A 16506-nucleotide genomic window follows, 5' to 3' on the forward strand; every position below is an offset into this window, starting at 1 on the left:
CATACTTTGGCTGCTGAATCGTGGATAAACATTATGCAGAAAGCTCCCATAATATTAGCTCCTTTATACACCCACAGAAATTGCTCACCAGAAGTATTTCAAAACCCATTTTACAGACAGAATCAATTAGCTCTATTCTAAACTCATTCCTCACTTTTTGAATATTAAGGATTTTCCTTTTTAAAACCTCTTTGGCATTATCGATCTAACCATGTGAGATTTTAACTCCTCCTTATCACTTCCAGGTACACACTTTTCTCCAAACTATTTTCGTTCATCATTTCCACAATAATAAACCTTCTCAAAACACTTTTATCCATCCGTTTACCACTCAAATATAATCTCTACTTTTTTCATTCTTTCGGTATTTCATATGCGTAATATACTACACAAATTGTTTCAAGGTATTTCTTTTCATGGAACATCCATAATAGACTTCCATCAAGGATAGTTAGCACAAATCATTTCACTCATTCTGATCTTGACCTCTAGAATTCAGTAAAGTCTCTTCCAAATACTTTGCTCACAAACTTCTACACATCTTACTTCCCATATCCACTCGCAAATACCTTCACAGATCAATCGTTTAAGTGTTCCTCCGCCATCCAATACTATTCATTACTTCTTCCTAGTTTTCATCTGCCCTCATAATCTTACTCTTGTTTTCATTTGCTCTCAGTGCTTTTATTTTGGGAAAAAATTCAAACCAATGCTGTCGTCGCCAACCATTATAAACCCCAATTATGATTGATTTTCTCATAACACAGCTTTGTACCTAAATCTTCTGCATAATTCTGGGCTTCCTGCATTACTCCATTCATAAATATATTGACCAGCAATGGAGACGTAACGACTACTCTTGATAGACTAAAATTTATACCAAACCCCTTGCTTTCTCGTTTCCTTATTCTAACACACTTTGCTTTCAGGATAAAAAAATCTAACCCTCTAGAAAACTCATCTACTCTACCATGCAATCTCAACACCCTCTAAGTTGCCTCTCTACGGATTCTCTCATAAGCTCTTTTATATTTCCGTGAATATTATAAACAATTTTATTTCTTCCAAATTTATATCATAACTGTTTCTAAACCTGCAATGTCTTTCCCATAACAGTCAGTCATTCAACTGTCCTGCTTTCCCAATCTAAATCCTATTATATACCTTCCATGGTATAATTACTAACGTCATGCCCAGATATTGCACCTATCTAACTTATAATAATTTTTCTTATAATTATATAAGAACCTCTTGATCATACACACACAACTTTAAACCCTGGTCAAACATCCAGCTACACTGTTTATATTGTACCTAATGATATCATCAATAATCCATTCTTCAACGTCTAAATTCCAATCCTTACATCCTTGATGGCTGATTTCAAAAGTATTCTCAGTCACCCTTAACTTTTTTCCATCTTAGGTCCCTCTGTTCTACTTTTGTAGAATCAAATATATTCAACCAGTCCTTAAAATACTCTATCTACCAATGAGTAGACTTACATTTACTTCAGACATCATCTAAAGGTTTAAAGGCCGCTCATTAATGGCAGAGGCAAGGGACAGTGACATTGCCCTATCAAGCAGGACAATGCCTTCGAGACTAACTATATATACATATAATCAGTGCCCAAGTCCCCTCTCCACCCAAGCTAGGACCAAGGAGGGCCAGCCAATGGCTGCTGAGGACTGAGCAGATAGACCTGTAGGCTCCCCCAATCGCCCCAGCCTTATCTCAAAAGGATGGTGGGGTCACAGCGACCAAAGGAACTAACAAGTTTGAGTGGGACTCGAATCCCAATCTGGCGTTCACCAGTCAAGGACGTTACCACATAGGCCACATCAACCCAAGATCTAGATAAAAATGCATCTTTATGAGAGGAATTAAAGTTTATCCAAAACGTTTGTTAACTCACATTAAAAGCATATATTGTATAGTGAAGATATATCGAAAATAGGGCATGGTCTATTTAGAATCTTATAATCTAGAAATACCAGGCCAACAAGCTTCCCTTTTTAAGTGTATATTGAAGTTTGAGGGGGCAATGGCTAATCAAAGGTTTACCGAGAAATATACTGAAAATCTTTTGGGATCTCAAGGGTAAGCGGGATACTGCTTATTGAAGAAATATGAAATCTTACTTTTACAGTATGGATTCCAGTTTTTCAAACCATGCTACCAGACAACAGGGTTGGGCAATAACTGATCCTCAAAGTTTTATATAGATATACACCGGAATTTTCTTTTATTTCAATACTTGCAAGTGAACGTTGTAGTTCAAGGTGCTCTTGTTTACCATACTATATGGGTGCTATTTTCCATTTATTTTTTCTACATATCAATCATTCCAAATATAACTTATATCTATTCACAATAATTTACAATCCGTTGTATACAGCCTATGAAGAACACATTACTCAAAAACCTTTGAGACTTTTCCAGTCTTTATACCTATATACTAGTGTTAAATTGTATAAAAAGACTAGAGAGAGAGAGAGAGAGAGAGAGAGAGAGAGAGAGAGAGAGAGAGAGAGAGAGAGAGAGAGAGTATCAGGCTTTCATGTTTAGTTGTCTTGCAGAATCAATGTTAATTCTAATTTAATTTCTATATTTCTTCAGAAATGGGTTTGGGCGGAGACTTGGTGGCTTTATGGGAAGTGCGACTGAGTGACGGCGTCCACAAAGTGGGATTCGAGCACGGCACAACAACGGGACGTCGCGTTCTTTGGGTCGATGGAGAGGTAAAAGAAAACATTCCTTTGCACTGAATTTTAAATCAATATTTGTGTATCGTTATCTAACATTCAAACATTCATTCGTTCGCTGACCTCATACGATATAGATTAGCCAATAACCACAGTTGTTTAAAATAGAAGAATGTAAAAATCCATATCTCCCAAATGGAACGCACCCCCGAGACGTCGAGTGATCTCCTAAAGTACAATGCAAATTATGCGTCTCAGAAATCCCTCATGAGTGCTTAAAGCTCTGTTATGTGGTATATCCTATTTTGCTTAGTAAATTCTGAGTGAATTTTGCGCTGGTCCATGAACCTGTGAGTTTCCTGAGATTCTAAGTGACGATTTGTTTATGATTTATTATTTTGGCAAAAGGGGCAGGACTTGTGTATAACATATTTTTTGACTAATTAACCAGTTGGATATTTGATGCGGTGAATATTACCACTACTACATTAATGATGATGGTGATGATGCTACTATTATAATTGTCATTTAAATTATGGTCATAATTGCCACTATCACTAATACTAAAACTTTTATTGCAACTTATAATATCATAATTCTCCAGTTCCTTATTAAATTCAAGCTCCCATCCATCCGATCAATATCGGATATTATCATAATTATCATTACTATTAGTATAATTATTATTACTGCTACTGTAAGTTGATATTGAATTATTAGAACAGGAGAAACGAGAGAGAGAGAGAGAGAGAGAGAGAGAGAGAGAGAGAGAGAGAGAGAGAGAGAGAGAGAGAGAGAGAGAGAGCACTAATTTTCCATCTTATTACCACCATCACCAAAAAAATGATTCAGCTTTCTATGAGTTCATTTATTTTACTTAATAAATAGAAAAAACTAAAAATCAATCTTGAGAACTTTGTTCAAAATATCGCACTAGTTCCATGCATTTATAGATTATTGTTTTTTTTTTTTTTTTTTTTTCTTCACTTACTATCACTATTACACAAAATCATGGCTACAACATTAACTGGATTTATACTAACTTTTTCTTCCTCTTGTCTTATTTTTTTATCAAGTCTTTTGCATTTATTAAATTACTAAAACTAATAAAATACAGCAAAAGGAAAAGTAAAATATAATATGCACTCCTTTGATGTAACGATCATTTTCAATCAAACTTGCTTAAAAATAAAGTTTTTCTCTAACGTATTATTGTAAGTATCATCATTACTAAAAGGTGATATGTCAACAAAGAGACCTCAATGCGAATGCAAAACTTTCTTTACATTTCAGGGCCATTCACCCACTTCAACACCCACCCCACTTCTCTCTCTCTCTCTCTCTCTCTCTCTCTCTCTCTCTCTCTCTCTCTCTCTCTCTCTCTTTTACCTTCCAAATTGAGTTATGACGTAATATAAGTGACATTGGCGTTTGAAATGACGCAATACCTCTACAGACGTAAGGATACATATCGGTACCATTAAAAATATTTCTGTAATATTAAATTTGATAGTGCATTGTTAATCTGGCTAGTCTGCATAAATATAATAAATCTACATTTATTACTCCCTGTTAGTAATCTTCGATAGTAGTGTCTCCCAATAAGGTTAGAGCTTGGTTTGTATTAATTATGATAATAATAAGGACAATCATAAGTCTCTCTCTCTCTCTCTCTCTCTCTCTCTCTCTCTCTCTCTCTCTCTCTCTCTCTCTCCTAAAGGCCTTTTATGAGCATGAAAATAAATGCCTCAAAAAAAAAAACACCAAAATTTTGAAACTCCGTCTTTTCTTAAAATGGAATTTAAAGATCATTTATTCAATCATTTTCCCTGACAGAAACAATCTTTCAAAGTCTGGTCAAGGATTGATACAAAAGAGTGCCTATGTAAAATCTTGCTTATTAAATTATATTTACTGCAACATGCTTTTGCGGTCAAAAAGTAGAATGCAACAACTAAAATGCTCTCTCTCTCTCTCTCTCTCTCTCTCTCTCTCTCTCTCTCTCTCTCTCTCTCTCTCTCTCTCTCTCATGAATATATATATATATATATATATATATATATATATATATATATATATATATATATATATATATATATATATATATATATATATATATACACACATATATATATATATATACATATATACATATATATATATATATATATATATATATATATATATATATATATATATATATTCGAGATTTTTATCGACTCAGCAAGTAAAGAAGAACCGACTTAGAAAAAGATGTGAACCTTTTGCAGGAAAGAGTTCGCCATGAATGGATGTTCAAACTGGTAGGGAGCGAAGTGTTCGACATTGGAGACACGAGATGTGTAATCAAGATAGAGCCGGTGGGAGGTTTTTCCTACGAATATTCGTTAGAGGTGAGTTTTATACGGAAAAAACGGTATTTTTCTGTTTTATCTTATGTTTTTGAATTATTTAATCATAATTCAGGATATACAACGTGGTTGGGTGCGATTTATTGTGGTTTTAAGAACACTGGTGAGTAGAAAAGCAGTGTTTTAATAGGGTCATGTAAAATATCTATAAGAGAAGCTCCTTGATATAAAAAACAAAAGTTTCCCTCTCTTCTCAATAAACGATTAAAGATAATTTGTGTACATGAATGCAGATGGTAAAAAAAAATTTTCTGATATACATTGCTTTACTGAATTAAAATCAAGCGCAGTCGAACATCATATGTTTAAAATATTTAACCAAGAAAAAACACTTTACACGAAAGGCATAAAAATAATTGCACGAGTGAAGTATTCTTCTTTCCCTTGCAAGTCAATCGCCTCGTCATGCAATCTTCCCAACATATGCTCTCGGTAATACAGAAAGACTACCACAGTATTGTTGCATTACAGTAGTGTGCATAAGTATTGCATTGTAAGCATTTTCTCTCTCTCTCTCTCTCTCTCTCTCTCTCTCTCTCTCTCTCTCTCTCTCTCTCTCTCTCTCTCTATATGTATATATATATATATATATATATATATATATATATATATATATACACATATATATATACATATATATATATATATACATATATATATATATATATATATATATATATATATATGTATATATATAAAGAAAGAGAGAGAGAGAGAGAGAGAGAGAGAGAGAGAGAGAGAGAGAGAGTTGACTGTAATTATGCATTTGGGCTAAAAAGCCAACAGCTAGGGCCTGTTGAGCCATTCAGCACCAATTTCAATTAGATTGAATCTTAAAATTGCACCATGAGATAAAAGTTAGATGAAGTTGGAAATCAATATGGAAGAAAGTAAAAAAGAATAAAGGCGAGAGAGAGGTAGACTAACTTTTTATTATAATGTCACCATATAAGTATAAAAATAAAGATATTCTTCAATTCAATTTTCTGACATTCAAGGTTTCACCTGTTGTTGAATTTTTCTAATCTATTATAATCTATAAGTTAGTGGACCTTGATTTTGTGCACGATGCTCTAAGCGTTTCGTGTGATATTTGCTCCCAGTGCGTGTTAGTACTGATGTTTAAACGATGTTAATACGAAAGTTTGAAAGATTACCATTTTTCATAATCCTAGTTAATGATTATTGATACTAGCGTTCTTACTTAGTCCTTGTGAATATTGAACAATTTTATAAAATATGATAAACCGTTTAAAGAGAACATACAACAGCAAAGAAAGATATATATTTCTTAAATGAACGTCAGGCACATATATACATTTTGTGCATTTACCTTTTTTACTTATGATTGATAATTTAGACATTAAAGTGATATTGAAAACCGGAGGGATGACACAAACCATGCTTGAACGCATAAGTTTAGATTGGGAATATTAACCCATAAAAGATTAATGACAAAGAAAACGTGAACCATCAAACATACGTTTTCCTTCATTTGAAAAAACCTTCTTACTAATGTGTGGACTTTCTCTCCAAGGTCAATGGAAAAAGTTACAAGAAATTCTCCGAGAATCAAAGTAAGATTCTGAAGACGTGGGTGCTGCCCGTCGAGGAATCCTTCATGAGAATAGTCCTTGAGAGGGATACCTTAGATGTCTGGGTCAACGGAAAGAAATTGGAAACTGCCGTGAGTAATTATCTCTCTCTCTCTCTCTCTCTCTCTCTCTCTCTCTCTCTCTCTCTCTCTCTCTCTCTCTCTCTCTAAACTATTTTCTATTCTTTTCCTTTCTCTGAGGCTTATAGAGCTGAGTAAGTTGTAGAGCAGACAAAAGCAAGTTTTAAGAGGAATTCTGTAAATGATGATACAAGCATAAAATTCCATACGCTTGTTCGCTAAATAATACTAATGAAATCTGGGTGACTGACCAATTGAAAATCTAAGATGACAGCCATTTTTCAAGATGGCAGCCAAATTAGCCACCCGAAGTTGGTGTTTTGCTTATAAGTATTTTAGTTGTCCGAGTTGAATGATCTCAGGTTAGTGTTCTCGGCCCATTACTTTTCATACTATATACACATTGACGTGTGGTTTGGCCTAGAAAAGAAGCTTTTTGCATATGTAAATGATGCTACACTCTTTGCATCAATTCCATCTCCTTAATGTAGATGTGGGGTTGCTGATTCCCTTAAGAGAGATCTAGCTGAAATTAATGCCTGGTGCAAAATAATATGGTCTAAAGTTGAAACCAAACAAAACTCAAAGTATGATTGTAATTAGGTCGAGGACAGTTTCTCCTAAACATCCGAATCTCAATATTGATAATGTTTCTTTAACTTTGTATGACTTAAAATTTTAGGGTGATTCTCGACAATAAATTTACTCTTGAAAAACACATTAGGTCTCTCTCTTCTTCAATTGCACAAAAAAAGATTGGCCTATAGAGAAAATCTTTCAAGATTTTCGGTAATCAGTCAATACTGAAGAGGTGTTTTAATTATTTCATTCTACCTTGTTTCGAGCGTTGTTCTCCTGTCTGGTCTTCAGGTGCTGATTCTCGTCTTCATTTGTTAGACAGAACCATCCTTTACATTCAGATCTTCCTGGACAGTACCACTGTACCGCACGTGTTCTATACACGCTCGTACACTGCAATGATTTTGTTTTTATCGTATCACTCGCTTTTCCTTGCACTGTTAATAGACCAACCTGTGTTATCATGCCAGGTCATGTTCTGTTGTGTTTGAATTTTTGTGACGTTCTTGCTCGCAAATCGCTGTATATAAACCCAATGATGTATGGCAGGTATGTTAACAACAGACCCCCTATTACAGCTAGCTGTCAAAAACCGACAATGTGTTACTGTAAGAAAAATTGCAAAGGAAGATGCAAGTACTTGAAGTCAGTGGTCCCCTACACATCACTCTGCAGATGGCTACGTGAGCAGTAGCAGCTGGAGGACCAGTGGCATGGGTTGAACATTGTAATGCATAGCTTACAAAATAAAAAACGGACAATCTGGTAGCCATCTTGGACATAATAGTAAAATCTTGAGAAATTTATATCACTTTGTTTTATAAAAAATAAAATCTTTAAAAATGTGTATAATTTTGCTTTATGGTCATTAAAATCTACTTTAGTAGTCTTGAAAACATAGGAACCTATAAATAGATCATGCACCTCTGACAACTATAAATACTTCTATGGAAAATTTCAACTTCGAGACACTAATTTGGCGACCATCTTGAAAAATAGCCACCATATTTAATTTTCAATTAGCCAGATTTGATTAGTATCACTTGGAAAACAAGTGTGCTAAATTTGATGCTTGAATCGTCTTTTGTATGATTTTCTGTTATCTCCTACACTAATTCTGTAAATTCTCTGTATAATATTCGATCTCTTAATTGCATATTGAAAATCGTCCTACATGCAGGAAGTCATACAACCACATGTACAATTTTTTTTTTTTTTTTTTTTTTTTTTTTTTTTTTTTTTTTTTTTTTGTGCAGGTACACCAAAAGCTCCATTGTGTAAATATCAGTTACCCAGTACCTGAAATGTTAACGTTCAATAGAATAGACCAATGGAATAGGCCGGGAGTTCTAAATAGGTCGCCCAACATTAAGCCGAAGACTTGCATGTCACTGAACAGATAGTCCTGAGATACTGAGAATTCAGTGTATTTTATCCGAACAGAATTCCTCCTGCCTATAAATAATATTTGATGACATCAGTAGGCAAACATGCTCGATAGTCAACAGACATTATGGTATATCAATTCTTGAGTGATTGTGAGGATATATTGAATTGCGAAAATATATACAGTATATATATATATATATATATATATATATATATATATATATATATATATATATATATTGCATGCAAGCATCTATATATGCATGTGCCATTATAGTTCTCCTCTACCGACTTCCTTCTTACCAATTATCCCTTCTTTGTTCGCACCGTATTTACCTCCCTCTTCTTAGCCTCATTCATCTTCCTGCTAAGAAAGGCTGTCCACAAAAATTTCTTCAAAGAATTTATTGGCATACTCTTTCAGGTTATTTTCATGACGCTTAGTGTTTCATAAATAATAGCCTCAGGTAAAATTTGGAAATCAATATATAGGCTACTGCCACGTTCCCTTTCTTAGTCTTGACTAAAGTTCAACGTCATAAGTAAATTGAGGGTTTTGACCTCACGTCTTGAAAGCGCCTGAACACTAGCTATTCTACTTGGATAATCACATTTTTTACTTGATATTCTTACATCAAATAATTCAGCACAGTACACTTAACGTATGCTTGCTTAATTTTGCACACACGCAAACACCTCACAACTATCCAAGAATATATGATTGTGAGATTTTCCATTAAATTCCTTTTACCTCTAAAAAAGATTAGATGTATAGATCAGTCCGCTACATAGTTCTGCATTCAGACCTATATCCATGCATATACTGACTTCAACATAATTAAAAACAGTAAATAGATACTTCAATATGCATTTGAATACAATGTTATCTGAATAGTCGAAATATGATTATGTAAATACGTTGATTTGACAAATAACCCGTTGGACAGACCTTGAACGGTGAATTACGGTGTTAGTCACAGTCTTCACTGTATCAAACATTCATACACATTTGTTGATATTTATATAAATTTAAGAAATATATTTATTATTTGGTATCTAAATACATTGTTTCTTCTACAGTCATTATTGGAATATATTCAGTGTATTCAGTGACCAACTCTAGCTGCTGCTAATTATAGAAAATGATACGAGGCTATTTACTTCGTCCCAAAAGGCTAGCAGAAAATCAGGAAGTTAACTCCGAGTTGGCCTACCATTTATGAGGAAAACAATTTAAATGAGGAAAAATTGAATGTCTTCACAATAAATAAGCATGAAATTTTAATGACTTGATATGGAAATAAGTAACTCCAGAAATGACTAGAGTTCACAATTGATATTAGCCATATTCAGTCAATAATACAATAAGTTGGATTCCAAGGACGAAAGGCTATAAGGAAAAGTGCTCGAGTATATGCTTCCTTTGCTTGCAATTTCCTCACATTACTTGTTAAACAGGGAAGACTTGTGTATGCCAGTAATCTATGCAGATGGCATCGAGATGGGATATGCACCCTATTAATTGAAAATAAAGATTATATGGCTAATGAAATGTATGTTGGTACCAAAATTCAATGACGAAATTAAAAAGATGTTCCATAATTTGACAAAACCTAAGAAACCCTTGCTCAGTAGGTAGGGTTATTGGTAAGATAAGATGTACTTGTGAATGTGACACCAGACCTTTCAAATACCGTATCAATACTGAAACTGCGAAAAAATATGAACTGCAAACATCTTTTTAAGAGGGCTCAAAGATATTTTTTGATCTTTCTGACACGTGTGACTGCCCATTTCAAAGCTCTAAATATCGATAGACGGGGGTACATTAAGAGCGATTTCCTTAAAGATGTTTAGTTAGAACATTATACCTACATGTCTCAACAGATTGTTCCGAAGCCTTGTTCGAATCTGTCTTATCATTTCTGGGTAAAAAGAAGACGACGAAAAAAATTAGATCTTTGTAGTGCTGTGCATGATGCATATCAATGTTGTGGACACTGGTCATATTTCTAAGGTCACTGATGTGTGACAGAAATATTGTTGGGATCTCAACAAAATCAAATAGAGTTTCTTCAGAAATTCAATGAAGAAAATTAAATGGGGGCCTCAAACATAAAGAAATATATAAAAATAAAATTGTAAGCTATTTCCTTCACTAAGATATGTATATTCAAAATATTTTGTCGATTTCAACCCGTATATGAAAATTAACAACAGAAGTAAAGCGGCAAGATAAAAACAGAATGAAGAGGCATATGTTCCTCATGGAAAGATGGGTGAAAGAAAAATACTTTGGTAACAAATTCAAGGCATTTAAGAATTAAGTAAAAAAAATTATCGGATCAGTAATTCTGTCTTTACAAACCTCTATTACAAAACAGAAATGATGGAAACGAGTTCATGAAAGAATAACATACAAAATTGTAAGCCTTGTTATAACTAAACTATGCGAGATATGAATGCATTATATATATATATATATATATATATATATATATATATATATATATATATATATATATATATATATATGTGAATAACTGAATCTCTGCCATGTTCATTCTTTAATTAGATCATGGATGAACCCCTTCATATGCCTACAAAAGACCGCTATGCAGTGCGTGACTGAGCCACGCATATTGCTTTATCCTGCACTCACGATCCTGCTTCTTGTATGTCAAGTCTCTTCTATTCCCGCATCTAATTCACGCCATTGAGACTGGACTCTCGGTCACTCTTTTCTCCACCCTCCAGGAATTCTTGAATTATTGATACTCTACCTTATTCTATCACGTCATTCCCCTCTGCGTGACAAAATTGCCTCTTTAAAAGTCTCCACTTACTTTTTTTCTAGTGTGGACCTTTTAAACGCGTCATTGTTGAGTGCTTGCTCTTTAGGTACTGCACAATCAACTCGCTCAATAACTTCCGCTGTATTAATTTGTATTTAAAATCCATTCTCCCCTTCAATAAAGGACATCTGTTTCGATCTTCCTTTCATATATCTCGGCTGTCGTTTCTAAAAAAGCTAACCATCTTTCTTAAAGCTTTTGCAGAGACCTTTATCATCTTTCTTTTACCTATTCCGTGATTCATTGCTTCTCAAACTTCTACCATTCAGTAAATTTATTTCCAAACACTCATATGAACCGACCACTTCCACATTACCATCATTCCTAGATCCGTATTCTTAACATTTTCATGTTCCCATAACATTAAATACTGTAAAGTTTAGTCTCCACCTTTTCCTCTACAAGCACTCAAAGTCTATTACAATTCTCTACAGCTTTTCTCTAATTTCGCTATCAAACGCTCTATTTTCTGCATATATAATTGTGTGCGTGCCCTGTTCATATACTGTAACTGTGCACTTACTCTGTCATTATGACTTTAGTCTCACTCTGCTTTATTCATACAAATATTCAACACTCGCGATGGCACCTTTGTTTGAAACCATACTAGTAACTCTCCTATGTGCATGATTAAACAAATGCTTCAATTTAAGCATAATTTCTTTCGTCAAATTGCATTATACAACATAATATATCCTCAACCATCTCCATATCACTTCTTTATCAATTCTATTGTAGACTTTCCTTAGGTCCATAATTGCTACGGGGGTGTTTTCTTTTACTCATATTCACTCATACTCTTCCTTGTGCAGTATACTCCCACTGGCCGTCCCATATAGACTCTTGTTGTAAATCTTACTTTCTAACCTAAAGGACTGTCATCCACCACCTTCGATATACTTCATAATTATATATCACAATCATTCTTAAAATCACCTATACGTATACAAATACATATATATATATATATATATATATATATATATATATATATATATATATATATATATATATATATATATATATATATATATATATATATATCCGCCAATAAGATAGCTTTCACACGTAGACTACCGGAATATTCGGACTTTCTATTCTTGCGTTTACCTGTCAAACACAACGTTTCATACATGTACATTTTGCCTTCCATCATGCTACATTGTTTGTTTCACCTATTTCATAATTTACCCCTTCTTTCTTATTATCCTCATTTGCTGCATTTCATAAGAATATATGTAATGGCTCAAGTGTAAGCTGAACCTGCTTCATGGGGCTGAGATAATTTCAAGAATACAATTATCCCTACTTTAATCATATAATAGTAGCAGAGAAACCGAACAGAATGCCAAGATTCTCGTCTAGAAAAAAAAAAAAAAAAAAAAAAAAAAACCATCCCACCCCTGAAATCCGATAGCCAATTTTTTTAATGAGGTAGTTCCGCGTGCCCGCATAAAAAAATTAAGACTACTTTGGTCCAAAATCGGATAACTCCCACACTTGGTTTTGATAAATACTCCAATCCCAGCAATCATACAAATCAACTGATTCCATTCCCTACACCCATGTTAATTTTTGGTTCCAATTTACTATTGCAAACACTCTCCATCACATTAAATATTTTTGTAAAAAACAACAAACTCTTTTAATGGCATCTTCCGGTTCTCTTCACACTCCACAATATACTACATATATTGGTCATTCCAATCGAAGTTTACCATTTTTTCCCAACATTTATTCTTAAATCAAAGACCTTGGGGTTACAGCCTTTCAGTTTTCCAACTAAGGATGGGCCTACTTTTGTTAGAACAGATGGACTGTAAAGAAAAAAAACATTGAAACAACATTTGAGGAATATAGACACTTCTTTCACATGTATTCACTCATTTCCTTAATGAACGCTAACACACTTCACAAACTAAAATGATTAAAAATTACTTGAAGTAAGACTTGTTTTAATATTCAGTTCATTGAATAGGAAATTTCAGTGTTATTTCTCGATACATATCTTTGATTGGCAAAAAGCAAAATCCATTTGAAATATAGAACCCAAAACACAGAACCCTTGATGGAATAATAGATTCCCGTGGCATTTAAAGGTTAAACATTACAGATAGTATTTTTCTTCTCTCATAGAAGCGACGCACTCACGTTTTACTGTTTATACTTTAACGAACGAAATGTACAGTTAGTAAATCAGAATCTTACACAGAAAAGTCTATATTAGAATAGGTGATTAATAAAATGATTATTTTAGTTAATTAAAGCATAATCTGTATTATCTACTGTTCATAATATATATATATATATATATATATATATATATATATATATATATATATATATATATATATATCGCAATATATCCTGTTGTATATAATTTGGTATTACAGAGAAAGCTAACTTTCTTCTGCTAATTCCAGGGCGAGTTTGTGGATGATGGAACGGAGACCCACTTCGACCTGGAAGGTCATCCGGCTTACATCAAGGCTGTCAGCAGTGGTAATAGACGTGAGGGAATCATCCACTCTCTAATTGTGGATGACACCGTCATTCCAGAGGCTTCGGAATAAAGAGGAAGAGGGGCAAGACGGGAAGGAAGTAGAGGGGATGGAAATGAAGAGAGGAGAGATGATAAAGGAAAAAGATGAAGAAAAATTGACTTCCAACCGTACGCTGGTATCCTTCTCAATACTGTCTCCAGCCTCGTGAATGCTCCCTTAAATTCTCTTTCTAATACAAAACATTGATCATCATACACTGATTTTGATTTCTGTGTACAAGCGCGTAACCCTCGCTACGAATGTTTGTTTCTTTACCGATAATATATGACGCATGAAAAAAAGGACATATTAATCTCAAGTGAGTTTGGTTATATTCCGATAATCTAAAGATGAATCCTTATAAACAGTTGTAGTAACATTGGGAGAAATATTTCTTCAAAACTCAACCTAATTACTTTTCTGTTGACTGTTCTTATCCTAATTGTAGCCTACAACGGAGGTCCCTTTGTTCTAACATGCAATTGATTCATCATGGATCAACGAAATGAAGATTCTCTCTCTCTCTCTCTCTCTCTCTCTCTCTCTCTCTCTCTCTCTCTCTCTCTCTCTCTCTCTCTCTCTCTCTCTCTCTCTCTCTCTCTCTGTAAATAAATAAATAAATAAATGAATAAATAAATACAAATTTGATCACTGGTAACGGCAAAGGATTTTTGTAGCACCAGAATTCATACATGTAAAGTCACATTAATAGATCCACGTGGCAGTTCCACCTGAAACGCAACAGACTTCATAGTGATCTAAAAATCCTGCTCGTTACATTAAAGGCAAATCTTTCCTGCACTCTAGAAAATAATCGTAACGTAAGCGGAAAACCCACCAAATATTCTTTCATGACACTAAAGCCTCCTGGTTCATGTACATCTTTCCTACTTTCCATTTCTGCATTCTAGTCTGTTCCTTCACTCTGCAGTGCTCTCATATTGAGGTCTATTATCCGATAATCCTGACCAATTTAACAAGGCTTAACAGCCATAAAAATAGTTCGAACTTGTTTTGGAAAAAAAGTATCTGCTCTATAATGTACACATAAAGTAATTGATCTATACAATTAAAAAATTTTTGGATGATTGGTTCGTCCATTCCTGACACAAATACTATGGTCAGGTGCGGATGATTTTGAAAAAAAAAAAAAAAAATCTTTCAATGTAATAATCTATGGAACTTTTATATTTCAAAGGCAATGCAGCTCAACATAAATCAATGGCAATGGGTTTCTTTTTTTTTATTCCTTGTTGTTATATGTTATTGCAAATCGCTAGTTTTAAAACTCACGTTGGTAACTAATTTTCCATCGTTGTATATAACGATCATTCCTTGAAATAGTCTTGAAACGAAAATGTAATTTTTACACCTTTTCAATAGCAAATACATGCAAACTATTAAACACAAATTTATATGTATATATACATACATATATATGTGTATATATATATATATGCATATATATATGTAATATATATATATATATATATATATATATATATATATATATATATATATATATATATACATATATGCATGTATATATAAGCATATATACATAATCTATGTACTCCCAAGCACATGCCATTTCTGGTATGTATGTGCTCGTGATATATACATATGCACAAACATAATTCACACACAGATGCATATATATATATATATATATATATATATATATATATATATATGTGTGTGTATATATATATATATATATATATATATATATATATATATATATAAAGATATGTAGATATAGATAAGAAAAGCATGATGAATGCGTACACAATATTTGTGTACATTTACTTCATAGTTGTATTCATACACAAAAATACAGCATAGTCATACATAAATATAATCATATACATATGAGAAACAGGGATTTGTATTTTTAATGTTTGAATCACAGCAGCTGTGATAATTAAAAAAATAAGTTAAACTATTGGCAATTCTAAGTAGACAGGTAGAACATAAATAAACATTCTGAGTATTCTGTTTTATTGTTTTACCCCTATTAAATGTCCTAGATGGTGATCTGAGGCTTCTAGGAATGAAAGCTGAATTACCTCTCTCGGGTCAATGCAGTAGAGATAGACCAAGGGTGCATGTGAATTTGAATGTTAAACAGAAGAATTATATTCTATACATGTGTTGCCTAGTTAACAGACCCATTTGCAATCCCAGTTTGAAAAGCTGAATGCTACGACCCCAAGGTCCTCAATAACATAAACGGTTTAATACGGGAAAGAAATCAAATAGTAGATAATGAAATAAGAGGGAAATAAAAATAAAACTAATAAAGGTTAACGCCAAAGAATGATCAATAATTAGCAGATGAACAAT

General features: G+C 33.3%; 1 protein-coding gene across 2 annotated transcripts in view; it reads left to right on the top strand.

Annotated features, from left to right (window-relative positions):
* LOC137643066 (fas apoptotic inhibitory molecule 1) overlaps positions 1-14744 on the top strand; it is a 28832-nt gene extending 14088 nt beyond the window's left edge. For both annotated transcript variants that reach the window (XM_068375914.1, XM_068375913.1), the window contains exons 2-5: positions 2623-2744; positions 4979-5101; positions 6657-6806; positions 14041-14744. In XM_068375914.1, coding sequence (XP_068232015.1) covers positions 2625-2744; positions 4979-5101; positions 6657-6806; positions 14041-14190 — 543 coding nt within the window. In that variant the 5' untranslated portion in view covers positions 2623-2624 and the 3' untranslated portion in view covers positions 14191-14744. The remainder of the gene's footprint in view (positions 1-2622; positions 2745-4978; positions 5102-6656; positions 6807-14040) is intronic.
* The last annotated feature ends 1762 nt before the right edge of the window (positions 14745-16506 follow it).

This window comes from Palaemon carinicauda, chromosome 1, assembly GCF_036898095.1.
Source record: "Palaemon carinicauda isolate YSFRI2023 chromosome 1, ASM3689809v2, whole genome shotgun sequence".
NCBI lineage: Eukaryota > Metazoa > Arthropoda > Malacostraca > Decapoda > Palaemonidae > Palaemon > Palaemon carinicauda.